The sequence below is a fragment of the Lissotriton helveticus genome, chromosome 3_1, assembly GCF_964261635.1.
Source record: "Lissotriton helveticus chromosome 3_1, aLisHel1.1, whole genome shotgun sequence".
NCBI lineage: Eukaryota > Metazoa > Chordata > Amphibia > Caudata > Salamandridae > Lissotriton > Lissotriton helveticus.
The window spans coordinates 1,024,532,849-1,024,560,555 of record NC_136061.1 but is presented as its reverse complement, the minus strand read 5'-3'; the positions used below and the strand labels follow the sequence as shown (position 1 = coordinate 1,024,560,555).

Genomic DNA, 27,707 nt, shown 5'->3' with positions numbered 1-27,707 from the left:
TACATCAGTTTCTTTATAGCAGATTCAATTAATAGTAGTTAAGTGTGACCAATAGTGGGTGCGGTGTGGGTTCATGCAAGAAATTGGTAAAATAACCAGATGGGCTAGGGGAGATTAGGTAATCCCAGGTTACTGGGATATAGTTTTAAAGGAGAGGTTGTGACCTATGAAACAAGTTGTGGGTCATATGTAGAGATTCAATACCAAAGCTTAAGGGAGGCAGGCGGGCGACAGAGTGTGCTATACTCAGAAAGAGGAATGCAGAGGATGGAAAGTTTGAGACAGTCACTTCAAGGAAAAAAAGGAGAGGAAACAATCAATAGTTTTAGGTCAAGGTCAATTTTTCATGCAGGGTTTTAGATGTATAATGTGGGAGGCTTTTAGAGATAGCATACAGTCTGATGGTATGAAACATGCGGTCCACACATAAGTGTTGTGTACTGAAAGTGGGAAAGCTAAGCAACAAAACATACACCGGACCGATTAACGAGGTGGGGTGCAAATATAAATTCGGATAAAATCAGATGCCTTAGTTGTAGATGCCAATCTGCTGCTATCTTACACATGCTGTATACCTGCACAGCTTTAAATGTATATTGGGAGGAACCACTAGGCAACTCGTGATCCAAGCTACAGTGATCTCCAGGCTGGATTACGCCAGTTCCCTCTTTGTGGGCCTGAATCAAGCGGAAATTAGTCGCCTTCAGCGCATTCAGAATGCCGCAGCGAGAGCGGTGGTGGGATTACCTAGATTTTGCTCCACTACTAACACCCTGCGTTCGCTGCATTGGCTTCCGATTGCACAAAGGATCCGGTTCAAGGCCCTCTGTGTTGCCTACAAGATCCTCAAGGGATCCTCGGCTATGATCCTTTCTAAGCTCTTGTCCCGATATGTCCCGGTTCGGTCTTTAAGATCTTCAGACCTAGAACTTGCGGTCGTCCCCCGCTTTAAGCGTAGCAGGGCTGGTGGACGTTCTTTTCAAGTCCGCGCTGCAGTGCTATGGAATGCCCTTCCCCCAGCAATTCGCGCCCTTAGGGACCTGTTTTCTTTTCGCCGAGCTGTCAAAACTTTTTTGTTCCCTTAGTACTCTGTCTCTTCCGCTCTGTGTTGTTTAGTTGTGTTGTGCTGCTACCTTGTCGGGCGCCAGGACGCTCCTTCGCTGGAGCATCTGTGCGCTTAATAAATACGCATAACATAACATAACATAACATAACAAGTGGCACGGATAGCCTCGGCAGGGTTAGGATAAGAGCTAACAGTTTCTCCTGGGAAGAAACCTCCCTTTCTTGCTTTGATGGGGCCGGTGGCCAGGAAACGGCTGTCAATCCCGGGCCTGTGGCGCATTCTTGGAGTGGCCTTGTCCATGTCATGGTGTCTGTGCTTCCGTCGGACTCTCGCTTTTCTTGAGGGGGCACCTGTCATGTCTGAGCACTTGTGTGCGGAGGTGCCAGGCGCCAGGGCCAGACTGGGAACTGAAAGCAGCCCTGGCAAATTTTGGCAGACCAGCCCCCATCTGGCGCGTAGCGTACAAGCCTCCGTCCAGCGTGTAGCGAGCGAGCGCAGCGAGCGAGCGCAACGGCCACTAGGGGGGTTTGGGGGGGTTCTCCCCCCACAAAAATTTTGAAAAAACGACAGACCAAAATGGTGAATTTTACAGCACATCTTTCATTACATATTCAAATTGTATCAACTTTCAAAGCACAGTAAACAGTAGATGATGACCTTAAAGAACATCAGGTTACCCACCCAGTCATATGTATTCAAAGGCATTCTTTCAGCATAATACATTCATTGACCAAAAATATTGTATAGAAACGCTGGGAGCATGAACAAGCACTGACTGCAGCAATAGATCTGGCTATGCTTCTTACGTGGGGAGGGGGAGAGAGAGAGAGAGGGAGACAGTCACAGAAGAAGAGAAAGAGAGAAGTAGAGGGAGAAACAGAGGAAGAGAATGAGAGAGAGGAAGGAGTGGAATGAGAGAAAGATGGGGAGAGGGATGGAAAGAGATAGAGAGGGATGGAAAGAGATAGAGAGGGATGGAAAGAGATAGAGAGAGGGAGGGGGAGATAGAGGAGAGAGAGAGAGGGAGGGGGAGAGGTAAGAGAGAGGGAGGTGGAGAGAGAGAGAGGGAGAGGGAGAGAGAGAGAGAGAGAGAGAGAGAGAGAGGGGAGACAGAAATACAGAGATATAACATCTAATACAGATCTGTTCTTCCCAGCAGGCACATTAACCATCAGCGCTACTTTGAGGGGAGTCAAGACTGTCACTAGATACAACTCCTGATTGAGCTCTCTCTCTAGCAGGAACATTAATCACAAGAGTTATCTTTACAATTTTATTGTTGCTGAAAGCTGGACACACAAGAAACTCTGCAGCGGGTACTTTTAAATCTTAAGTTATTGCAGCACTGCACATTACACATGCACACATTATTAACTATCTGTGACTTTAAACGCTGCCAAATGAAGCGCTCTTCTTTTTAAAGATCAAGTCTTGGTTGGACCTTTACATTCCACCGCCCATTCCTCCACTTCTGGCTTGGACATAGTATTTCAAACCTTGGAGCAGTTCTTTCTAAGCCTTCATAGCTGATCGGTGCCACCTTGTGCTGAACCCAGCGGAAGCGCCACTTCTTAAAATGACCTGCCCTCTCTTTTTAAAATGTCTCCCACCACCAAATCTAGCCTCAGAAAGCCAGTTCCATTAATTCCAAAAATGAACCCCCCAACAACAATCACAAAACACAGAATATTATATCCCATCATACGTCCCACACCTCTAAGAATTAGAATTTGTACTTCATAGAACACGGAGCACACCTCTCCCATTAAAAGGCCTGCCGTTCTACTCAGCCACCGATGCTTACGCCTGTATATCTAGATACATATGGGTCCTTGAAGCTGCTATCTAAGACTATATGTTGCTCTGGCACATTTAAAAGATCCTAACTCACATGCCACAGTCCTTATTGTCTTCTGTGCACACGTGTCATTTAAAATAATCCAACACTTTATTCTATAACATTATCGTAATGGTATTTCGCTTGCCCAGTCCTCCCTTCTGTTCAGTGTGGTACTGTGGTATGCAGTCGCGGCTGGCATCGACTATGAGGGGTGGTGGTGGTGGTGGAAAGGGGCGGTGGGTAAAAAAAGGCCCTTCCTAAAGTTTGTGACAGGCTTTCCGCTCTGAGCATGCGTTTGAGTTTGAGGTCAGCAACAGCCTACACTTCATAGTCCTTTCCAATTTAGAAGCGAAAACAAATTGTCAAATAATCAAAGACACTGCCTATTATGTAAGGCACCTGTTATTCAGGACCCAGGGGAGACAGCAACAGTAATATGCCTCCTTCTCAAGTGTTTCAATCAGGCCCCGTGTCTTCAAAAATATCCACGAATAACGTCATGTCACGTGGCACGTCAAAGTGACCTCCGCAGCATCACTCGTGTCTCGTGTTCAAAAGCCTGGCTCTGCCGGATCTGATTCACAGATGTGTGGAAATGAAATTCCAACCTCCCCCAAGGTAAGCCAATTTTCTTCTACCTTTTAGTGGGCTATTCTGTTTGAACGGCTCCGTTTTGTTGGACTCTCGGTCCGTCTAACATCAGCAAGAGCAACTAATTAACCTGGTGCCCTACCAGTAACAGTCCACAGTCCACATAAGCACACCATCACCACCAATTCAGAAGAATGGCCTAAGTTAAGCTCCTGTGACTTTGTCTTCAAGCACTGTGTCTCTGTGGTCCGAAATGCTTCCTCCTGGTGCAGCAACCGTGTTGGTAGTGGAAGGCCCTTTGCAAAGGTTGTTGGGTGTTAAACTGGTACTAATGAGGTGCAACTAATGCCCAGACAGTGTTAACAACTTTAAACATACCAAAATAATGAAGTGAAACGTTCACAAAATGTGGCGAATAACGTCACGTCACGTCACGTGGCATGTCAAAGTGACCTACGCAGCATAACTTGTGTCTTGTGTGTCGTGTTCAAAACTTAAGCCTGGCTGCCTGTGCCGGATCTGATTCACAGACTAGTTAAAGCAGGGCGGGTGCGGCTCTGTGTAAACACGTGGGCCCTCTCTAGACTAACATCATCCTACTCTGCAGTCCGAGGCGGGCGGCGGGCCCCAGTCCAGACTCCCACTGAGTTAAAGTTCCCGAACACTTCGCTTAAGTCTTATAGGGGGCGGGAAGGCTTGCCTGACCTATAATACAGATTAGGAAAACCCTTGAGAACACCTCTCTGACAGCAAGAATGTCATTTCCCAATGTCTGCAGGAACCGTTTCCCTTTTCTTAAGAACTCTCCAAGGAGATCCTTTCTTGAGAAGGGGGAGGGGACGCAACTGATGCCTAGACGTGTATTAGAACTTTATCTTTTAGAGAGCGATGTGGAAATCAGAGTGCTTGCCCGGTACTTCTGCCCAGCACAGCATTCGTGCGAGTAGCCCGTGGCCTTTGGCGGTTGTATTTCCTATGAACTGCACCAGGAGTAGAGAGAAGAGATGCGATGCAAGACTGCTTGTACCAATCACTGACGTAAGATGTTGACAAGGGCACCATTACTATTACTATCGATGACCATTGGGTAGAGATGAAATAACAGCACTAGTGGCAGTCCAGATCCGAGGCTAGGACACGGAAATCTATGGAAATGTGTGTCAAAGTTGACAAAAATGGACTTAAAAATCTATGCAAATATATTTTTCAATTTAGTACCACATGAATGCAACACACTATATCAAATTAAATCCACTTTTCTTATTTGTTGTGAGCATTTCTGATTCTTTAGAAAGCAGAACATTACGAGTTTCTGCCCCCCTCAGAGATATCTCTCCTGGCATTACTATGTCCTTCCACTGCTCACTTTTTCAGGTGCTACTTTTTCCTTTGTGTGAGCAGTGCATGTGTTTTCCTGCTGTCTCTCTAGTGTGCTTCTCCCCTTCGAGCTCTGTGTTTCTCTCGTTCACCCACATTTTTCTCTCCCCACATTGCTTTCTCGCCCACGTGCTTTCTCACAGCCATCTCCACATTGCTTTCTTTCACCCATTGAATCCACCCAACCCACACACCCATGTAAAGAAAAAAAAGCATCCATGTCCAAAGCTTTTTCTTTTACATTCCTCAGCCATGCCACAAGCATTAGGGATACTGTGCCTCATGTCTAAAACCATTGACAACGGCAATATATCCCAAAGACAAGACCTACTGGCTTTGTCAATGCTTCTTCGGCAGTATCACCACTTCTTCCTCAGCTTCATTTGCTCCAGGTGCAGCAGCATATCATATTTAAAACACTTTGCTTCTGTAAACGAGCCTTCTATGACTGTAGCCCAAATTACATATAATATAACTCAAGATCTGTGTTTCTGCAAGTCTGGTGGACTCTTCTTCTGAGACTCAACTGTCTATTTCCAAGATCTGCACAACCATGCTTTCTCCAACCTGGGTCCGAAAGTATGCAATGACCTCTCATCTCGCCGCTGTCTGTTCCGTAAAAAGCTAAAAACCCATCTGTTTCCATCAAGTCGCTGTTTATAATATATGTCTTGTATTTTTTCGTTTTCTGCTCAGCATCAAGACACCCCTTGGGATAACAGCATGGTATACAGAACTCCTCAATCAATCAACCAATCATGGCTGTCACTAGATGATTAACTTTGCTGTGGTTTTTGTCACTTCCCTCGAGGTTTATGTTTGTTATGAGTCTGTTGAGTGGACAATATTCCATGCATCTCTGTGTGCATATATAATGCCCTGATGCATTCAGTGCACGGTTTGACAAAGTACATTGAACCTGCTGCAGGAACTGATGTACACCCTTAGAAAACCATGTTGGTTTAATAATAAAGATTCCAGCCACTAAATGTGCAGCAGGCCACATGCCATTGGGCAACAATAGAGGGGTCAGTCCATGTGGCCCTGATTCTTATCTGTCTCACAAAGGGTGAGTTATTTGCTGTACATGGTAAGTGCTGACAAAACCGGGTTCTCTGCTTACCAGATTAGTAAATAACTCCAATTTAGGTATTTCATGACAATTTACAAATGGAACTGGTGCTTACTGCACCGAATTCTGCATGTATCCAAATTTACTGCACATTTTTCCCATCTGAACATTTCAGCAGGTTTGACAAGGAAAAGGAAGTGGGTTTTGGTGTTTGCCATAGTGCTGGAAACAGTGTTTGTGCAGGTATCGGAATTTACCAGCCCACTCATAATCAGAACCTTAGTGTTGCTCTCGGGCCTGTCGTACATAAAGTCTATTTTTCAAGAGGGCTAAGTCGAGCTCAAGGAAGATTGATACTGTTACGCATGTATTTCCTTTTGTAGTTTTCCAAATAATTTTGAGGATCTCTTCCTCCTTCCCGCCATTATCTGAGTCTTGACTATACTCATATGGCCTATCAATCCAGTTAGCCTGTCTTTAATGTTATGTTACATTTTTTGTTTGTGTTCTATGTAGTCATTTGTAGAGTCTCTGCAGGCCTGGGCCCTTCATAGCATTTGCTGATGAGCTGAGCAGAGAGTAATGTTTTTTTCCCTGAGGGGTGGAGTAGCACGTGGAGAGTTGGAGAAAGCTTAAGCGGGATCCATCCGTCCACAAAGAACTATTCAGAGGCTCTGGAGCAGGGTTCCCAATAGGTGGGCTATTAAGGACATCCCCTTAATTGTACATATTTAAACTCAGTGGAACTAAATTAAGTGGTCAAAGTTAAATTTATCCTGAAAACCTAGCATGGATCCACTCATATTAAACTCTCATTTGGTACTCCTGCTCTTGGGAAAACTTCATCGCATTTTTATGGATCATCATCTACTATATCAATGTGCAAGGCCTTTTAGCAGAATGTATTTTGGATAATTCACAAATATTACATTCATTAATATCTTCTACTGAAGTCTCTGTGCATGTCCGAAGCATTAAAAGTGTGCAGTGCATCACATGCCTGGCTCAGGCCTGGTCCCTCCGTCCAGACCACCACCACCACTGCACGACGCCCCACCCGCCAACTTCAGTGTTTATGAATAATTAATTGTCGGTACGGGGGCCCGGAAAAAATACCCTTACTCACGGACAGTCGCATAGCTGCCAAGGTTTCAGATTGCAAAGTGAGACATTTTCATAATTTCAGTGTCGTTATGAGTGACATTTTAATGACTATGAGTGACACTTTCTCTCACGCAAAATAAAGCAACGAAGACCAGAAAAACATATAAATATCAAGAATTGTATCCATTTGAGCAACGAGGCGCTCTAAGAAGATGTTACAACTGCTGGAGAAAGAACACCAGAAACTGAAGCATCGAGTGCCCTGCTAAGCTGATTGTTAAACAAAACGAGGGGACCCACTGTGATCTGCACCACTCTCATTGAGAGTGTGCACCACGCCACTGCGAACAAAAGAATGCTTCTTTGGATTTCAGCAAAGTCAGTTATTGTTGTAAGGTCTGGTTATCTGTTGAGAAACCGGCGAAGTGTGCCTGCCACTACCGAAATTTTGAGCAGGTGTAACGCTTTAATTTCTTCCGCTCTGACGAACCTAAAAATAAAGCATTACCTTTCTTGATACTCTGGATGCTGTTAATCTAAAAAGCAAAGCGACATCACTTTTATTAAGAGTACCGATTTTCTAACGGTGTCAGAGGTTATAAATTATGTTTTATTTTACACTTACTTCTTGAGGCAGGCGACGAGTGGAGACGGTCCGGCTGCAACAGGCGCCTTCCCCCCAGGCTGCTACACACTGTCACAGCTACAGGCAGCAGCCCGGCCCGAGTCGGTTAACCCCTAGGCCACGGGACCATAATTATAACACTATGCATAGAGCACCTAACAGGCCGAAAGTGGCGAGCTCCTGGGTCAGGGCGGCGAGGCCACTAATGCTGGTAGGCCCGGGTGAGCTTCACAGAAGCTGAGGCACGCCTGCGGTGGTCAGGCCGAGCGGCGGGGTACTCCTCACCTCAGCTGAGCCGCACCTTTTGTAATAATCATCCGATCCTATATCTCTGCCTCTGCTATGACTGTGCGTGCGGTCCGTCCACTGAAAGCCGGTGTTTGCGCCCATGATCAAGGAGGCACCAAAAAATAATTATTGCGTGGCGGGCTTTGGCAAACCAATAAAACGTAACTACTGCTTGCCCTGCTGTGGCCGCTCCGGTCCTCTCCTGGCTGGCTCGTCTCGTGCAACCTGGCTGTAGGGCACACTGACTGCGCAGTTTTGATTGCCCATTATGCAATGCGCCTGTGCATGCGGGAACAGACGCGCCGGAGGAGGCAGGGCAATGGGCATGACTGCGCGCTGCACACAGGCACCTCCCTCCTAGAAAGCTTCCGCTTTTTTTTAGATGGTTGCTATGCTAAGTTACAGACTTACAGTGTGCAAACACACCGCCGGTCACAGGCTTGTTGCTGCTGCAGTATGGGCGGCGCGGCAGGCAGGCCTGCTGCTTGAGTTGAAGGGAACTTGTCTTGGAGATGGAGTCTGTCAGTCTAAGACTCGGGTCGGACCGAAAATCGGCCCCTCACTTTCAAAACCGGCCCCCTGATCCAAAATCGGCCCCCAACCCCTCCAGCCGACCGGGGGATTGCCCGGTGCCCGAAAGCACCAGTCCGGCCCTGCCAGGCGCGCGCTGGGTGTGGTGCCGCTCGTGGGACCCCTTGCGACGCATGAGAAGCACGTGCTGGTCTGATGAATGAAGGAGAGGCAGACGCTGGTACAGTGTTGGTCCAGGAGAGTATGCGGTTGGTGCTGGTGGTGGTCGTGGGGGCAGAGGTCTCAGTGTTTGTTGGGGCGGTCATGGCGTTGAAGCTGTTGTGGATGTCTGCGATCTTACGGGCAGTCTTTTGCTTTTAGAGGGAAACAAAGTGTCTACATTGTAAATAAACCAAATATACATAGCTTCATGTTGTTAAATAACTAAAAAAAACTAAGATATCTGTGTTTGTTGTAAGAAAAATGGCCAAATAAAATGCAGCAAAATTGCCGCTAAATTTCCATATTTGTGCCGCTAAATTTCCATTTTTGTGCCGCTAAATTTGCTAATGCATGCCGCTATATCCTGGGAAGGCATGGCTTGGCAGTTCGGGCTGGACTGTTCCCATGAGGCACATGGTCAGACTGATTTGCATATGGCCATGTCTGAACTGGCGTGGCAGAGTGGGCTAAAGAAAGGTGATGGATTGATCTCCTGACTGGGTGTGAGTGTTTGATTGGTTCAGATGCTCCGTCCATCACCAACCCCTTTTGTACCGCTGTATCCTGGGGGGTCTGTAAAGGCATCTTTATTTATGGTTTGGACTTTCACAACCCAACACAAATTGGCCCACGACCCCCTGGAAACACTAGCCTAAACTTGGACCACAGGCAATGCATTTGGAATTGGCTTGGTCAAAGGAGGATGAACAAAAGGATTCTTAATTCTCCATTCAAACAAATCCGACTTAACCAGACACACAAACTTTACAGAGATTTCTACAGAAAGGGGACAACAAGAGCAGATCGGTGGGAAAGAAAGACTGGGGAAGTGTGGCTCACTGGTTAGAGCAGGCAGACCCTGGAGCACAGGTCAGACCCTGGACCAGGGTTCAATTCCCGACGCGGCAGGGTCTTGAGCTCACATGTCCACGGACTCGATAATTCTCGCTCCGGTGCCTGCCCTAATCGTGGGTTCTCACTCTTCAACTCTGGGCATTAAGCTTGCTTAATCTCCACAACGGCCCCCCGCGGCGGGATGCCTGGCTTTCACCTTGGGGATGCCCTGTAGGGGCTATCTCACAGGGAAAAGCCAGGACGGGTTCCCAAGGCAAGCGCCGAGATGCCTCCGGGTGATTCGAGCGCTATATAAGAACATACAAAAAAAAAAAAGCAGTTGTAGCTGCCTCTTAAGAATTGTCAGCGCCTCAAATAAAAAGGAGCTAAGTACTTAGAATGATACAGTAGCGGTCACTTGTATTGCAAAGTGCTCCGACAGCCCGCCGCCTTGCTCCCAATCCTCACCTCCCAGATGCCCAGGAACTGCTGCGCACCGTGGAGGCTCCCATGTGCCAATCCCATACTATTACATATTACATACAATTCCATACTACATAGAATACTATTCCCAGCACAGCGTTCAGACAGTGCCTGGGAGCCTGTGTTGGTTCTCCACCCGGCTGTACAGCACAGCTCGGGTTGGAGACAGGGTAAGTGTGCATGACGCCCCAGAGGGCCAGCCAAACACTCATGGGCACTAAGCAGTGCCCACCGCTCCCCTTCTCCCTGGTGCTGCAGCTGTAGTGTCACTATGGATGGCCCGCCCCTCCCTCGGCTACCAGCCTACAGGATGAAAAATAAAATGATAATAAAATTGTTATATTATCATTTTATTTTTGCCATTTGCCTCTGCTGGCTTTCAGATTTACACAGGGAGAGCTGGTAGGCAATCTCCCCTCTGATTTGCAAGTAAAAAGCATTGCAAGATGCAATAGTCAGCTGCTATCATAGGGTAGCCATGAGTGGCCATAGGGATGGTAAACACCAATAATAAAAGGAGTATTACTTTGGATGTAGCCCGTATCATTCACTAGCACTGCGTGGGTAAGCAAAACAACTTTCAAAGCATGCACAGCACCTGTCGGGCACAGAACAACTTGCAATGTCCGCCAAAGTAAAAACACAAAGAACAAAGGGCACATGGCCATTGTGCCAGGGATGTTTAACCCATCACAACATTTTGTAAGGAACCATTGTTTTGGCTTTAATAACAAAGTCAAGTGGGTGAGCCTTTTAATAAATTAAAGGAAAGTACTGAAAAATATTACATGACTTTAAATTTGGCTAGTAACTTCATGAGCAGCAAGTTCACACTAGAAAGTGCAATCAAAATTGCATATTATTAGTACATAAAGCCAAGGACCGGCACAGCATTGCAATTATAGGCATGCCATGATAATCTGGTTAAGATTATTCTCCAAGCACACGTTTTTTTCTGATGTATTTAGAATACATTGGGGTTAAAGCCTGTTTCCAATGACAAACTGCAACACATTGAAAAATCCCCTTCAAACCAGCTTTTCCCACAATTATCAAAATTGAAAGCAGGGCTAAAATAAACACACAGAACTAAACGATACTTTATGTTTCCGAACACTGAACTACATGACAAAATTATTGAGCCTCACGGTTTTTTATTTTGCAATCACCAGCTGGTCGTGTTCACAACTGAAAATCTGAAACAACAGCCTCCCCATCGACCAGGCTAGCTGGACTGCTCGAGTGAGCCAGGCTAGTGAAAACGAGACTGTTGGGACTACAGAGCAGAACAGCGGTAAAATAGATGAGGGCTGACCACCTATGTGGCATGCAATTATCTTGATGGATTCTTTGCAGCTCCTAAATTTCTCAGAAATTAAGGTAAATGTTCTGCTTTTTGGAGGATCTGTGATCCGGGTCCAAGACAAGATAATGTGAACAGTTACTAATTAATACTCAATAATATGTAGACTGCTTCCTCCAAAATGAAATCTGTTGAATGCAGCACTCTCTACTGGTATGAGGAGTGGGCAGAATTATATTTTCATCCGCGAAGACTACAAACTCAGGTAGCTGGGGAAGACCTCTGTGAACACGATTTAGTTTTTTGTTAATTTCATTTTCGACAAACCACAGTTTTATGCGAAGTTTGCAAAGTTCTGAAGAAAACTTTATGAAGTTTGCATAGAAAAAACGTTGTTTCTTCGCATACACTAAATTGTATGTCAGTCTCCTCTTGTTAAGTACATCAGTTTTAATATCCCCAAGGTGGCCCGGGAGCGCTCTAAAGGCTTCCTTTTTTAGCTGCGAGAAAAAAAGATGGCCTGACCTGACGTGAGATCATATTCCTTTTTCCTTAAGAGAAATCGATATTTGACAAGTCAGAAGAAGAGAATGTCAAACTGAGGAACATATTGTTAAATCCCAAACATCCAGAACTCTTGTCAATGGCCTTTTTTGAACCACCATGGCATCTGTCCTGCACAGCTCTCGGCATTACCTTGATTTATTCGCCTTTGAGTTTTCCGAGCGGGATTTGAACAAGGTTGAGGTTAAAACTGTTCTGTTCACAGCAGGAAGCGCCCCATGGCAGCAATTACACATGCTGCTGTTTTTTCGTGTTCTCTCATCTCCCTTCCCCTTGTCATTGCCTTGGGTTGTGTTGACTCTAAGTCATATTTGTCTTGATTTCCATTCATACTTCGACGGTACGTGTCTGCGTTCCTATCCTCTTGTGACATTTACACAGGTACTAATCTCTTCAGGATATAGGCTGAGAATTTCGAGCCCTGAATATGGACGAGACAGAATATCATTCAAACAATGTCAAAGGACAATATATAAAATCGTACGATTCTATACGTACGGGGGCATATTATCAAGCATGTTATTGCGACTTTAGCGACCCATTAGCGCATTCTAACCTGCGATAGCAGCCTATCTCGAAACGCAGCGATAAATATCGCAAATTTTAATCATAGTAGGCGTTCCCTACATGAACTGCATTCAAAAAGTCGCTATCACAACTTCGCCGTATTAGCAACACGGCCCCGGACCCGCTAGAATCAAACACCTATTTCCAACCTGACAACCATCCTCTGAATGGGAGGTGAATTGGATGGTTAAGTCCACACATGACTATAATCAAGCTGTTCATTATCGCCACATGATTATCGCTGGAATTCCAACATTAATGCAGCTTATCGCCGTCTATCACTGGTTTTAGCATCGCCTGTCAGCAAAGCGTTGCTAATATGCCGCTAACACGGCGATGTAAACCAGCGATAGACGGCGATATGAGAAAACGCGCTAAGCGCACATTGCAATAATTATCGCAATCTGTTGTTAATATGCCCCTAGGTTTCTTTACCTTGTGATGGCCAGGCCTCGTCGCTAATGCACCTGGGCCATGTTGCTCTCATACCTGGGACAATGAACCACACAGGGCTATAGCTTATGGGTACCATACCACCTAAGGCGTAGTCCCCTTTTATTTATGGCTTCTGGCCGCACCTGGCCAGAAGATGTCATGCTTAACATCTGGGGCAAGGGAGCCACAATAAGGATGTCCGGGTAGCTTACTACATCCCTTCTCCACTTGGTACTCAAATGCATGCCTGAACATTGCTTACAAAATCTCTGAACTTTTGGTTAGGTTTAGGATTCGGTCTCAGGTCATATAGCTGATGTTGAGAGTGTTCATACCTGCTTTCTCTGTCCTGACAGGGACATCTTAAGAATTTTGGGGGCCCTGGGCCAATTTTTTTTTTTCGGGGGCCCTTTTCAGAACAGCTTTATAATACAATTGCAGCTTTTCATGCCCTCTTCGGCTACGTCACTGACAGTGCACAGGGACACTCCTCCAAATTATAAATGTGTTTGCATCTAATATTCAGGGTTAGTGAAGCAGGCTTTCAATATTGTAACACAGCAGCAACACACTAATTTTACTGCAAATAATCTCTATGACACCCTCCCATTTCTCATGTGTGAGGTCCTGTTGCGATCTAACAAAACACTCTTTTATGGATGTTCCATGAAACATAAACAGAACATTTCTCTGCAAAATGTCTGTAATAGACTCACCCATCACCCACATTAAAAATAAATTAAAGGTAAAGGGTATTTAAAATTATCTGTTTAAGAATTATTTAATGCCATCAGGGCAAGGCTCTGCAGAACAGAGTTGGATCAGTCAAGGTGCTCCCTGAAAGGCTGGGGCCCTGGGCCAGAGCCCACTTTTCCCTTGCCTTAAAACGTCTCTGTGTCCGAATCAGGCTGGGTCTCCATGCTAGCCTTTTCTCTGGCCACAGGATTCCCTTCTCTGCTCTGTTATGGGCTGGCTTGTTCCTCTGCCATAGGAGGCTTATGCTGTCATAGAATCTTTGGAGGCTTACTTCTTGACTCCCTCAACCTCAGCGACACGGAGAGCCTTATTTAGAGTCCGCTTGAATCGTTAGACTTCCCCATTCACTTGCGGTCACTGTGGTGTGATCGTCAGTGTGTGATCCTTAACTGTTCCATCAGATTCTTGAATACTGACCCTTGTGGAATGGCGGGCCACAATCCATTTTTATTTCCTCAGGCAGCTCAAAGAGTGCAAACGCTCTTTCCATTTCTGGGGCTACATTTGCAAATTCAGTGGATTCCGCTAGTTCAACCACTGAATACTTGGTATGGCTATCTACGATGACCATGGTGTTTCGCCCATCTGGAAAACTCCCGAAATCCATGCTCACCTTGGACCCCAGGATGGTACACTGTTCTTCAGTGATGACAGGTGCTGGTGTTTCTTGCCTGGTGGTGATTTGACAGGCTGGAGATTGTTGCACCAGGTCACCTGCACAAAACAACAAAAATCCAGCACCCACAAGTAAAGATATCCTTTTTAAAAAGTTCAAAATAGTTCAGTCCATAGGAAACTATTGATGCGTCACTTTTAGCACAAAGTACCTGTGATGCATCAAAATTAAAGATGGAAACAGGCACAGGGGAGGTGCTACAACAAAAAAGCAAGGCGATGCATTGGCTCCATACTTCCAGGGTAGGTGATTCATTGGGTCCTTACTATCAGGGGAGGTGATGCGTTGGTTCCTTACTGTGAGAGGAGGTGATGCACCGGTCAAGCTGCCTTGGTTCCTTACTGCTGGACAATGTCGATGAAGAACTTGGCGCCCAGGGATGATGCAGCAAAAATCCAGACACATTATGTCAATGAGGCAGCGTGGAATATGTTCTGTGTCTATTTCACAGCTGCGAAGCAGGTGATGCATCCATTTTTCAAGCCGCACAGCAGGGCCGGAGTTGGAGCATGAGCCATGGGCGTCGATGGGATGGTGCTCGGGGCTCGGGTTGCGGTGATCTTGCAGTCGCCTGGCAGGCGCTGCACGATTCTTCGGCATCACAGTGCGATGAGTTGGTTTTTGAACTGTCCGTCGGAGCTCCATTGGAAAGACGGGTGCTGAGAGTCGATGCATGAATTTCTGCTCAGATTTACCAGATTCTACTTCCAAGGGCCCATGAACTGGATTTTGCACCACTTGGCAAGTCAGGGCTCTCAGCAGAAGAGCCAGGTACTGGTAGGTGAAATCTGTGATGGCCCTGACTTCTTAACAGGAGGCAAGCACACACAAGTCCTTAGAAAACTTGGAAAGCAGGATGTAGAAAGCAAAGTCCAGTCCTTTCACTCCCAGGGCAGAAGTAGCAGGCCAGCACACCAAAGCAACAAGCAGAGTGTCTTTCCCTCCAACACCATGCAGCTTTTCTTCTGGGCAGAATGTCCTCTTAGTCCAGAATTGTGCTCAAGTTATGGTGGCACAGCCCTATTCAGGTGTCATTGACAACTCCTCCCACCACTCTAGCTCAGGAAGACCCATCAGCAGGGCACACCTCAGCTCCATTTGTGTGACTGTCTAGAGTGAATGCACAAACTGCCCAACTGTCACCCTCCCTCAGATGTGGATTCCACAGTCAGGGCGAGGCACAGAATGGTAAAGCAAGAACATGTTCACTTTCTAAAAGTGGCATTTTTAAACATGCAATTAAAAAAACAACTTCAGGGAACCCAACAAGGCAGCTCCAGTGATAACATATAGGAAAGATAACCCTTGCAATAGTGAACAATGAAATTAGCAGTATTTCACTATCAGAACATGTAAAATACACCAGTACATGTCCTACCTTTTACAATACACTGCACACTGCCCTTTTGGCGACCCTGAGCCTACCATAAGGGTACCTTACATGTAGTAAAAGGGAAGATGTGGGCCTGGCAAGTGGTTGCAATTGACAGGTTGACATGGCAGTTGAAAACTGCACACACAGACACTGCAGTGGCAGGTCTGAGACATGTTTGCAGGGCTACTCATGTGGGTGACACAATCAATGCTGCAGGCCCTGGACACACACAGTGTGCTTCACTAGGGACTTCAAATATGCCAATCATGGATAACCAATTACCGATGCAATTTACACAGGAAGTACTTGCACTTTAGAACTACCCACCAGTGGTAAAGAGCCCAGAGTCCTAAAATCAACAAAAATAAAATGCAACACACAGTCCAAAACAGGAGGTCAGCAGCAAAAAAGACAGAGGAAAAACATGCCAAAGATGCCAAGGTCTCAAACACTTAGGGTCAGATATACAACCATTTTTGGTAGCAACAAACAGAAAATCAGGCTGTTTGCAACTGCTAACAAGCATTTGCAATGCAATAGGTCTCGCATTAGGAAAGTTTGAGCTATTGGTCTTGTAAATGACATTTTTTTTTATTTATGTGTTGGTTTTGAAAATGGCTAAATTAATAGCTTTGTCATTTACAATGCCAATAGTTATAACTTTCGCAAATGTGACACCTATAGCATTTGTAATGCAACATATGTTGTATTTACGTGACTTAGATGTATTGATAATAAAAAAACAATGGCTTAATTTTTTTAAATAATTAATACTTAAATAAATGTTCACGCACTTCGGAGCACACTTGGGTATGAGAGCTGCGGCACCTTCCCTCCCAGTTCTGCCCGTGGGACCCGAGACAGGTGGCCAGCAGCATCTTTAATATAAGAAAGGACATTCACACCACACTGGGGCTAATGCCAGCTTCTTTTCCTTCTGACGATATTTAATTAAAAAAGCCTGAGAAAGTAAAGAAAAATAAACAAGTAATTCAAGCGCAGCCGCATTTTACAGTGGAAGTTCTGAAGCTGCCTGTTTGTGAGGTCACTCTACGTTTCAGCTGCTGGAAACTTACAACAATTTAACTGACCTGAGCATATCTGTTGAGTGGGCGACTCCACTTAGCACCTCCACAATCTATGTTTAATGTGTCTTTTAAGTAGTGTGTGCATGCGCTCTGCTGCAGTGTTAGCACTGCCGTAGGTAAAATAAACAAATAAGAAAAGTGCGGGAGGAGCATAACAAGGCATAGGAAGGCGAAAGGCATGCCTCATTCAACTGTAAGGAGCATGAGACTCCCCCACACTCATCATTACAAAGGCACTATGTAGTAAGGACAGGACAGTGTTGCTGTGTTAGCGAGCATGGGAAGTGAAGTGAAGTGCTCCCAACTGAATTTAAAAAGAACAAGCATGGAGAGAGAAGAGAGAACTGTGGAGCTGGGGACCAGTGTTCGAGCCTTGGCGATGGCTCAACATCTGTAATTATTAGCAGATCTGGCACTTTTTTAATTAAAAATAAATAAATAAACAACATCTCGGAAGGAGTGGGAGAAAGATAAAATGAGTTAGTTAAAAAAACATGTGACGGAAGTGACCGGCTGTTTGGAAAGTGAAAGCGCAAATCACATGCTGAATGTTGCAGAAAAGCATGTTGTGACAGCAATAGGAACAAGTAGATAAAAGAGCCTGGGGGGGAGCGAGCGAGGGAAGGTAAAGCATATGCGGAGTAGATAAAGAATGTTGTAGGGGGGGGGGGAGAGAAATGCGAGACACGGCCTGGCAGCCGTGAAAAGTGCAAAGGCGGGGGAGTGGATCCCTTTGAAGTGAAGCTCTTGGAGGCAGGCGGCTCGGGAGCAAATGGTAAGCGCGTTCACGAGCACATGCACTCGATGTAATCCGCCTGGTGGTTTCAGAGCTTGTTTTGCCCTCAATACTCTCGTCCTATTTTCGCTTGCGCGATTAATAGGACGAGCCCTAAAATGTAGTTCCCTAAATGTGAGCAGGGGAAGAATACAAGTCAACCAACCATAAGGGTCACAAAAAGGCTATGCTCCAAAGGAGGGATAAACAGAGGAATGGGAAAGCAAGCCATCAAATAACAAGAAAGCAAATGAGTGACAATAATGCCATCCAATGTTAACCAAGGGTCCTGTTCTAAGCCCACTCTAAGTTTTTGCACTGTCTAGTAGTTGACTAAATAAATAATCACAAGCATTGCCAAGGAAGCCAAAACCTCAGGTCTTAGCATGCATACAATTAGTTGTAACTGTTATTCCCAATGTGAAAAGCCCCCCACTTGAATAAGAATAAAAAATATATATAACTAAAGGAGTGGCCCAGCAGCAGAGGTACACCAGCCCCGACGCTGAAATGCACTCCTTGTCAGGTGGCCGAGCACAAGTAATCAGGCAAAATGCCGTCCCTCGCAGTGCTGGACAGTCAGTGGATGATGTGGCCTGACTCACTGCCTCATGCTGTATGCTATGGTGGGGGGAAGGAAATTGTGACTAACACCTGAACGGACCAACTGTTAAAGACAGTTGACCTAAAGTATTTGTATTTATGTATATATTTATTACGAATTTTCTAGAAAACAAGAAGCGGCGAGGCAAAGTGGTCTCTAGACGAGACCTAAAACAAGCGTTGGCAAAGCGGATAGGTCTGTCAATGCGTATTTTATTTTCAAAACTGTTACTGGGAAGCTGCTGGAGCCTCGTCAATGTAAGAAAAAAATGGCTGAGGTGTATAATATTATTTTTGTCTCTACAAGCACTTAGTGCAATAGTACTCCACAGCACTGAAAGGAACTACTTTGTGGGCAGATGTGCCCTCTGTGAAGGGGTCAATCACAGTAAAGTTAGCAATGGCTGCAGTGGGCTGCTCAGTTGCCTCATGCTGTAGTGGGTGTAAGGAAAATGCGAGCATTAACATAACAGACCAATGGATGAAACGGTCTGGCTGCACTCGAGACCTAAATTAAGCACTCAAGGATCTCCCACGTGGAAGGAAAGTAGAATAGGAGAAATGCACAGGAGAAGAGGAGCAGGAGTGAGAAGATATAAATGCACAATATAACAATGAAAAAAACATGCCCCAAGAATCAGCACTGTGCTCGGAAAGAAAAGAAAAGCAGTACAGTATACAGTGCTTCACTCCTTCAGGAAGCGTCACCTAAAAAAAGCTCTTCCCGACAGCGTAAGGAGGCTGTGAAGAAGGAAGTAAACGATGCCTTGCTCAGAGGCAGAACATGCCACTCCACCCCCTGCTGAAGCCATTCTTCCCTCCTCCAAAGGACTAGAACACCAACAAAGAAATAATGAGGACAAGTCAAGGGGGCAACTAATGCACGGTGCAGCGATGGGAATAAAGTACCTCCTCACAGAACACAAGGGGTGCAAAATCAGTATCGAAGAACTGCACAGTTACACGAAGAAAACTGACGTCAACCCTCAATAACATACACAGGCGCGCCCTCACAAACCAAGTACGGCCAGTAAATTATTAACATTTGCATAACTAATAAGGAATTGAACATGCAACAATACATAACTACTTTAGTGCACCGCACTGAAATAGCCTCGCATTTAATTACATCCATGGATTTTTCCCACAACTGTGTACCCCAAAGCTGCAGTAATTCTCATACCAACATTATATTACTTAGGTGCTATGTAGTGTTTGAAGATAGCTGCCTGCAGGATTTCAAAGCCTTTAGAAAACCTTTGCACCCAATACAATAAAGTGAGCAAATCTGGTGTGTGTTGATGTATGTGTGTTGATGTAGGTTTGTTGTCTGCATGCTTGTATGTTTGAGTCCCGAGTGCCTGAATGTGCATGGCGGTGTGCGCAGGGATGAAAAGCAAAGGGTCTGGGACTCATGGGTGCATAGGTCTCACTGCATGCAGGACTGTGAGTACATAGGACCAGACAATGCATTATGAGGACTCCATCCTATTAGAAGAGATTCTGGAATATAGTTTGACCCACCACAGAATCAGTGAGCAAGTCAAGCAGTTGCAATATGCATTCCCAGATCTCGTTCTTGTTCACACCCTTGGCTTCCCGAAACGACACGACGGAGCCCTGCGCTGCTTGGGGAGCTCATTGTGAAATGTGTGAGGAGTCCCGGCCATGATTTATCAAGCTATCTCGGACCCGCCAAAGCTCATTGTGAAATGTTGGAGCAGTCCCGGCCATGATTTCCTCCCGGGGAGGCATATTTTTACCCGGCGCTAATGACCGAGAGGCTTCGTTAATCCCCGCAGACTTGTTGCTGGAGGTCTCGCGGCTGCTGACGTTACCTGCGGGCTCGCTAAACGCACCTCGCTTCACTTTCAGTGCACACAAGTGAAAGGGAGTGTAACGAGGCCGCGCGCAGACCCCCCTACTGAGGCGGCCGCGCGCAGACCCGCTCCTGAGGCGGCTCGCGCTTCAGCTGCCTGCCACGGCGCTTCCCAGAGAGACAGGAGATTGGGAAACGCGCGCGCGCGGCCGGCGCCGATCGCTTTCCACAGCGTGCGCGTGACATCTCCTGTCTCCTGGGAAGCAGACCCGCCAGCAATAGTATCGCGCCTGCGCGATGGCATATGGCTTCGCCATATGCATCGCAGGCGCGAGACCTAAAAAGGGTTGTAGCATTTACAATCCCTATTTTGTGAGTCGGTAACCTATTAACGACTCCCAAAATAGCGTTTGCGAGTCGCTATTAGGAAGGGGCATGCCAAGGGCGTCCCTTCCTAATAGCGAGCCAGAGGGGGATGTACAATTGTTTTGCGACCGCAAATGCGGTGGCAAAACAATCGCAGTTACCACCAATTTCAAATTGGTGGTAAACCAAACTGGAAGGGGTACCCAGCAGTGCCCTTTGTGTTTGCCTGTCCTTAATTACTGAAAATCAAACTTTTCATGTTTTTCTTTTTTTTTCAAATCAAAGAAATTTTATTGATTTTCTTTACAAACACAAAATACATAAAAGACACGGCAAATTATTGTGTGTGCATCACGTCAGCCATGTCGCCATTACTAGAAGACAGCAAGCGGTGGATCAGATGGTACATTAAAATCGGATCAATGCAAAGGGACACAAGTTAGTGAGTGTGTAACCTTGGAATGCAGTAGGCCCTAATGACCATGTCCTCGAGGAGACAGCATACACGCAAGTTGTACTTGGGAGATCCGTGGCAGGGCAATATGCTTGAGTTGTGCAATCCTTCGTAATGGTCCGTGAGGAACAAACTAATTGAAACCGGTCTTCATGGACAGCATATTTCATTCATTTCTTTTTTTTAAATGCACCCCGTTTTCCATTAAGGAAAATGGGCTGCATCAGAAAAAATATGTTGCTATTCCCAGCAGGCCACCATCGCTGTGATTATTGCCCATTCCCAATGGGTCAAAAATTGCAGCCTGTCTCATGAATTTTGATGAGGCAGCTCAATTACGATCCCATTGGGAATCTATAAATGTGTCTCAGACACATTAGTACATTCCGTTTTGTGAGTCACCAATTGCGAGGCGCAAAAAAAAATCCCAATTTGTGACCCGCAAAATGGAATGGTTGTGCATCTGGCCTTTAGTTTGTATCACCCTCTCCACATTTGAGAGAGTCTTTCTTTGTCTGGCCCATCTCAGTGGTTTGCCTCTTTCAAAAAATTCAGCCATGATCCTGTAGTGCCTCCGTTCCCTTGTGAGTACCAAGTTGTCTGCAGTTGCTACTTCAATTTCACATAATGTTAGTGCTTTCGGGCAGGCTCACTGAAACACAATTTGGATGTATTCTTCTGTCTTATCTACATCTTCTCCCGACCGCCCAGATAATGGAGGTGGATGGAACAACAGCATGTTTCGACGGGTTCTTGGCCCCTTGCTGATAGAATATCTCGAACTGATAGTGTTGCAGCTGGATAGCCCAACGTTTGATGCAAGATGGGGGATAAGGCGCCGTGTCTCGAAACAACAGAAACAATGTATTATGATTCGTGATTATTCTAAAAGATCGTCCACACAAATATAATTGTAAGTGTACACATGTCCATTTTTATGGCCAGAGCCTCTCTCTCAATTTAGACGTGTCTTGTGTTGGTTGACGTTAATAACCTGCTTGCCCAAATTCATGCATGAGCACTGCTCCTAGACCAACGGGGTTGGCATTGACTAACAATTCTGTTAGCTTCTTTTGGTCAAAATACACCATGGTCGGCTTGCTTATCGGGGCTGACTTCACTTGCTGGAATGCCTGTTCCTCGGTCAGGCCCCATGTCCAACGAGCGTCTACCTTTGGTTGCCAGGTTGGGTAGAACATCCCCCAATAGGTAGTGATCTACAACAAACTGCAAACTTCTGTGGCACTGACCGGATTGGGGGCTTGCTTGATGGCTTGCAACTTCCTCGGGTCTACTTGCAACACAATTTGGGTGAAATTCATAGCCCAAAAAATTCCATAGACATCTGGAGGAAAGAACACTCTGTTTGTGCAGAGTGACTCCTGGCTCCCACAAGTGCTTTAACATGGCTCTCAGATCCTTGTGGTTTTCTTTGGCGTTTGCTGAGTAGATTAAAATGTCATCACTGACATTCATGACACCCTGCATGTCTGAAAGCGGTTCACTTATGGAGTCCTGGAACACATCCGCTGCTGAAAAAATGCCGAAGCTCAATCGGTTGAACCTGCGCAAGCCTAGGTGCGTGGAAAATGTAGTAATGGATCGTCCTTCCTCCTACAGCTGGGGTTGGTGGTAGCTAGCGTTAAGGTCTAATTTTGAGGCCACTTGACTGCGTTGAGGTCAGCTATTGTGTCGCTTGATGGCTCAATTTGGAATACGCATATCAATGCACAAATGCACCTTACCAGGCTGTTTTAGTTTTTCCGCAATCACCATCGGGGATACCCAGGATGTGGGTCGCGACACCTTCTCGATCACTTCTAGCCTCTCGAGCTTGGCGAGTTCTTGCTCAACCTGTGGTCTCAAATGAAATGACACGCACCGATAGTGCAGAGCTGCTGGCTTGAACGGCTTGTCAATGTGTAGTTTTATCGGTGGGACTCGTAAACATCCTAATCCTGTGAATAGTTCTGGGAATTGGCCCAATAGCTCATCAACCTCATGTTCCTGCACTTTTCTGGTAAATGATACCAGGCCCAAGTCCTCCGTAGTGTCTCAAATGAATGAAATAGTAGTGTATCAGCTTCTTTGTCAACAACATAGAATTCTGCCTGGAGTACTTGGTTGTTTGATCTCACACACACCTTCATTGGTCCTCTCAAGGGAAAAGGGGTTTAAATCCCATTTGTGTATATCCTGGAATGGGACGAGGTTAATGTTGGCCTCGCTTGGATAGAGACATTCATACTGCTGTATGCCCATTACATTTACTGAAGCCCCCATGTCAATGAGGGTTGTAACTTCCAATCCGGCAATTTCCAGTATACATGTGGGTTGCAGTCACCTGTTCTGCTTCAGGTCTCCTGCAAATGATATGAGGAATACTTCCTCCTAGTCTCCTGATGATGATTCCTCCTGCCAGTGTCTACTCTGTTGGGGGGTGTCTGGCTGTATCCTGATGTTTAAGGTCCTGCAATGATAGTTGTTGAACTGCTCTCGTTGGAGTTTGTTTTACCCCATTGATTCACTGCGGCACACCTTTGCAAAGTGGTACAGTCTTCCACAAATTGAACGTGTGTGTCCTTGTGCAAGGCAGTTATCCAGGGAATGCTCTTCACGGCCAGAGTACTTGTGTGAGACTTGGCTGGCGAGGGTGTCGGGGTTTGTCGATTTACTTTTTGTGTACACCGCCTCTGCTCATTCCACTTTGACCATTGGAGCTTAGACGGGTGTTTGGGTGATTGCATTGTCCATTTAATTGACCCTTACTGCAGATAAGTCATGAAATCTTGCCATAATCAAGATGTCATCTAGTCTGATGTTGGGTTGTCATAATATGAGGCCTCTGAGTGTCTTGTTTCGACATCCATGATTAAGCTGAGCTCTTATTTCTGTGGGCTGATAATCTGGCGTGCATGTACAGGCAAGCTCGCATTAAGACGGACGTAAAACGTGGCATTGACTCATTTTGGCACTGTCAAGCCTGACCTAGTTAGAATATCGTAATATCCGGATTTAGTTTTGGATCAAAATGCACATTAAGGGCTCTCGAAGGCGCATCATATGCATTTGCTGCACCAGTGTTGGGGAGATGTTCAAATAATAAGTAGATTTCTATTATGGACTGGAATTCAGCCATATCTGTCGTATGTCATACGCCCCTTTGATTGGATGTTATTGACACGTTTCCGACTAGGTATCATGCACAGGATTATCACATTCCAAATGATGAATGATTGGTCACGAACCTTAGCACTATGTCCTTGCGACTGTAGCTCGATACAATCAACATTGCATGTTACTTTATTCTGCAGGTTTTACACGTCACCAAGGAGGTTGTTTTTATTACCGATTCTAAAACAGTATGGTTTAGGACAATGCAGAGTGGCATATCTTAAGATACAATGAATGGAAGATGAATTAGTGATGGGGTGTGTAGTAAGTTATTTAAAATGTGTGATCAGATTAAGAACGACAATTAGGCTGTAAAGAAAACGTACTCCCTTATTTATCGCCCTTGAAATGTATTTTTATCTGTGCTTTTATGTTTTTCAAATGAAATACGAATAAAGTAATTTTGACTTGACTTTGAAGTAGATTTCTACACCTGCGTAGTGTAATAGAAATGTGTGGTTTACTGCACCATCATTTTCACATGTGGCGACAAAATAATTGTCCAATCTCCCCACCCACGTACGCCATCTGGGGCTAGCGGTGGCAGTGGCGGGTCAATTAATTCACTAAATCACTGTAAGACACCCACTAATGCATGCTGCTGGAGGATTTCTATTTGCTGAGGCCCCTACAGGGTAACTGCATTCTCATCATCAGCCATATTTCCTTGCTATTCTGAGCGGTGCATTAATGTGTACAGGTACTACACAGTGCTCACAGATGCTCCTTGTGATAGGGGTTGATAGATTGTGACTCCCACAGTTACAGTATCTGGACAAGCTGTCTTATTTTTAAGTAGTAGTCTCTTATGAGCATGCTGGTTAATTTTAACATATGTCCTCCCCCCTCAGACCTCTCCTGAAACACAATTGCAGGCTCCGAATATACATAAATCCCTTGTGTCTGTATTGCTGGTGGGACTCCCCCTAATTAAGCAGGCACTATCATCCCTGTTGCAGGCCTCTACACATAAGGCAAGGTCTCGCTGGGCAGTGTGCTTCAGTGGGGGAAGGGCCTTCACAGCAGTAAGCTGGTCCACGGCAACTGAGGATAACCCCTCTGAAGAGGTGCCAGCCTCAGATCCGTTGGTTCATGGACAGAAGACACAGGTGACTTGATTCTGCTTTTTTTAATATGATTGCCACTCCAGGTTGAGTTGGCCCCACAATGGCAGGGACTGGTGGGTACACCTCAAACTATGTAGCGCTGTTCCGCTGTCACCACCCACGGAGTCGTGGAGTTACTGGATCCGCTCTGCACAGGCATCTGTTACCATCAGGGCACTGGAGTTGCACTGGGGGTAATCGCCAATCCCTAGGACTGTGTGCATCCCACCCTCATTGCCAGTGTGGTGGCCAGGCCTCGGCGCTAATGCGCCTGGGCCATATCACTCTCTTACCAGGGACAGTGAGCAGCCCACAGAATACGTGCAGTCTAGTCCTATATAATTTATAGCCTCTGACTGCGCATGGCCAGAGGATGTTGTGCACATAACATCCGTGGCAGGGGAGCCACAATAAGGAAGTCTGTGAGGCTTACTATATACATGACTCCAAATATACGTACCTTGATGATATATATACATCTCCGTGCAATCACAAATTAAGATAACACATATCCAGTAGCTCGTCATTTTAGGGAATTCCATCAATCTAACAATAAAGGTCTCAGCTACTTTGTGATTACCACAATTATTATGTATTTGTATATCTATATATTTATATGTATATTTATATAATTTGTATATGTATTTATTGAGAAGCATGTATTTTTACCCAAGATGTAGGTCTACACAGGATATGATATAGGGTTCAGCATCTTTGCACAGCATTTTTGCACAGCTACATTTTCACGTCAGTATGAGGTATGTACGGCTGTACACACTCAACAGACTTACATGAACTCTGTGTTCTAACAGAATGAGGACATTTAGACTAATATGTCTTGGACTGTTCAATATTAGGATGGTTACTTACTACTGTTGGGGTCATTTTCTCAGTATTCTACTGCATCATGAGATAATATTCAAGTTTTTGTACAAGGTTACTTAGTTGCCACCAAAAGCTACGAGTGTCATTTGAACTCATATCACAGCTCCACATGCGACTCTCCTGCATGAGCTTAACCAGATACCGAGGCAGTTGGGCAGCCACGATGTGGAGAGCATCAATAATCAACTTACCAGTTTACATGTAGTAAAGATTCATTTAAACGCGGTTATAAGGCTATAATTTCACACCACACTTTAGGCACGACTTGCACAGTACTTTTTTGACATCACACTATGACCGACATTCAGGTATTGTTAGGTAATTGCCATATCTTTGGAGAAACTCAACTTTGTTTTTATGAACCTGTAGGCATATTTTAGTTACGGTGATTGGCCGGAAGCCACGGTAGACAGACATGCCTTAATGCATCATGTTATCCACGCTGAAACTTTAGTTATCATCAGTAACGTAGTAAATTTCTTGGATATTTCAGTATTATACTCATTATTTTTCCAGTAACTTGGGTTTATATTATATTTATTCATGTCCTGTGATTGTTTTCATATTTTGGCTATGCATGGTTGGTCAAGTGATGTTTCAATGTATTGCAGTCACTTTAAAAATGCTCTGAATACGTGCTCCGGCATGTCATGTGAACAAGGCTCGCCAGAGCCGAAATGCGTAATGGCGACAAATGGAGTAAAATAATTTGAGCACTTCCTTTGGGTCCGTGTCCGTCTTTTGGTGTGAATTATCCAGATACAGAAAGAAAAGTTATATATATATATATATATATATATATATATATATATATATATATATTACCTACTGGCGATAGCCAGTAGGTATATATAGTTAGGATTTTTTCTCTATGGGATTTCTGAAAATTCTATGTCTAATAACTTTGGCGTTTGTGGACGGAATTGGCTGAAAGTTTCAGGAAAATGGCACATTTTGTTTCTGAGCAGCCCCTGAAAATTTGGGGGGGTTTCGTCAGGGGGGGCGAGAAAAAAGGGGGGTCCCAAAACGCGTTTTTCCCATGCAATTTTCCATAGGGCGGTTGGACTCACTTTTAGCTCGAACGGCTGAATGGATTTCCACGAAACTTGGCAAAATTGTAGGGACTGGTAGCCCGATGTGCCTTTGCTAGGTCTCAATATATGTGCTCCAGTGGATTTTGAGAAATTAACGTTAAAAAAATATATATATCTGTAAGCGCGCTCCGGGCAGCGCCCCGGTTCGCGTACCTGACGCGTAACGGTGTAGTGTAGTTCCTATTATCCCAATAGGCTCTGCGCATTGGAATAATACCTTCAATAGTAAAGGCCTAGACCAGACGTTAACTAGGTCTACTACTGACGATATTAGACTTAAAGTTTTGGGTTTGCCAGCTAGCTCAGAGTTCACTAGAAACTTTCTCGAATGTTCAGGAAGGAATTAACTTCCCTGATTAGACAAGAAGGGATTTAGTTTCTGACAACCATAGAACATGACAACTTTGCTCTCCCCTAATCAAGAGTGTATCTCGAGAGTCGTGTGAACAAAAGGCAATTTATTTTACTCAGTCAGTACGTGCATTCTTAGTCTCATCAGAATGTAGAGAAAAGGAAGAGACGGGCGTGTTCAATAAAAAGGTGTTATTTATTGATCAGTCTCTTTTCTCATACAAGAGAAATGGATCGATATTATTGCAATACTTATAGTTAAGTAAAGTGCATACATTAAAAGCAGAAGTATAAAATAATACTG

The 27,707-nt window shown here is 45.1% G+C and overlaps 1 protein-coding gene across 1 annotated transcript in view; it reads right to left on the bottom strand.

Moving 5' to 3' along the window:
* The window catches only part of LOC144824202 (dynein axonemal heavy chain 11-like), a 3,356,387-nt gene that overhangs the window by 3,016,537 nt on the left and 312,143 nt on the right, over positions 1-27,707 (bottom strand). The window contains exons 13-15 of the mRNA XM_078683354.1: positions 22,539-22,647; positions 14,580-15,119; positions 14,251-14,351 (exon numbers count right to left, since the gene is read on the bottom strand). Of these exons, the coding sequence (XP_078539480.1) occupies positions 14,251-14,351; positions 14,580-15,119; positions 22,539-22,647 (750 nt within the window). The remainder of the gene's footprint in view (positions 1-14,250; positions 14,352-14,579; positions 15,120-22,538; positions 22,648-27,707) is intronic.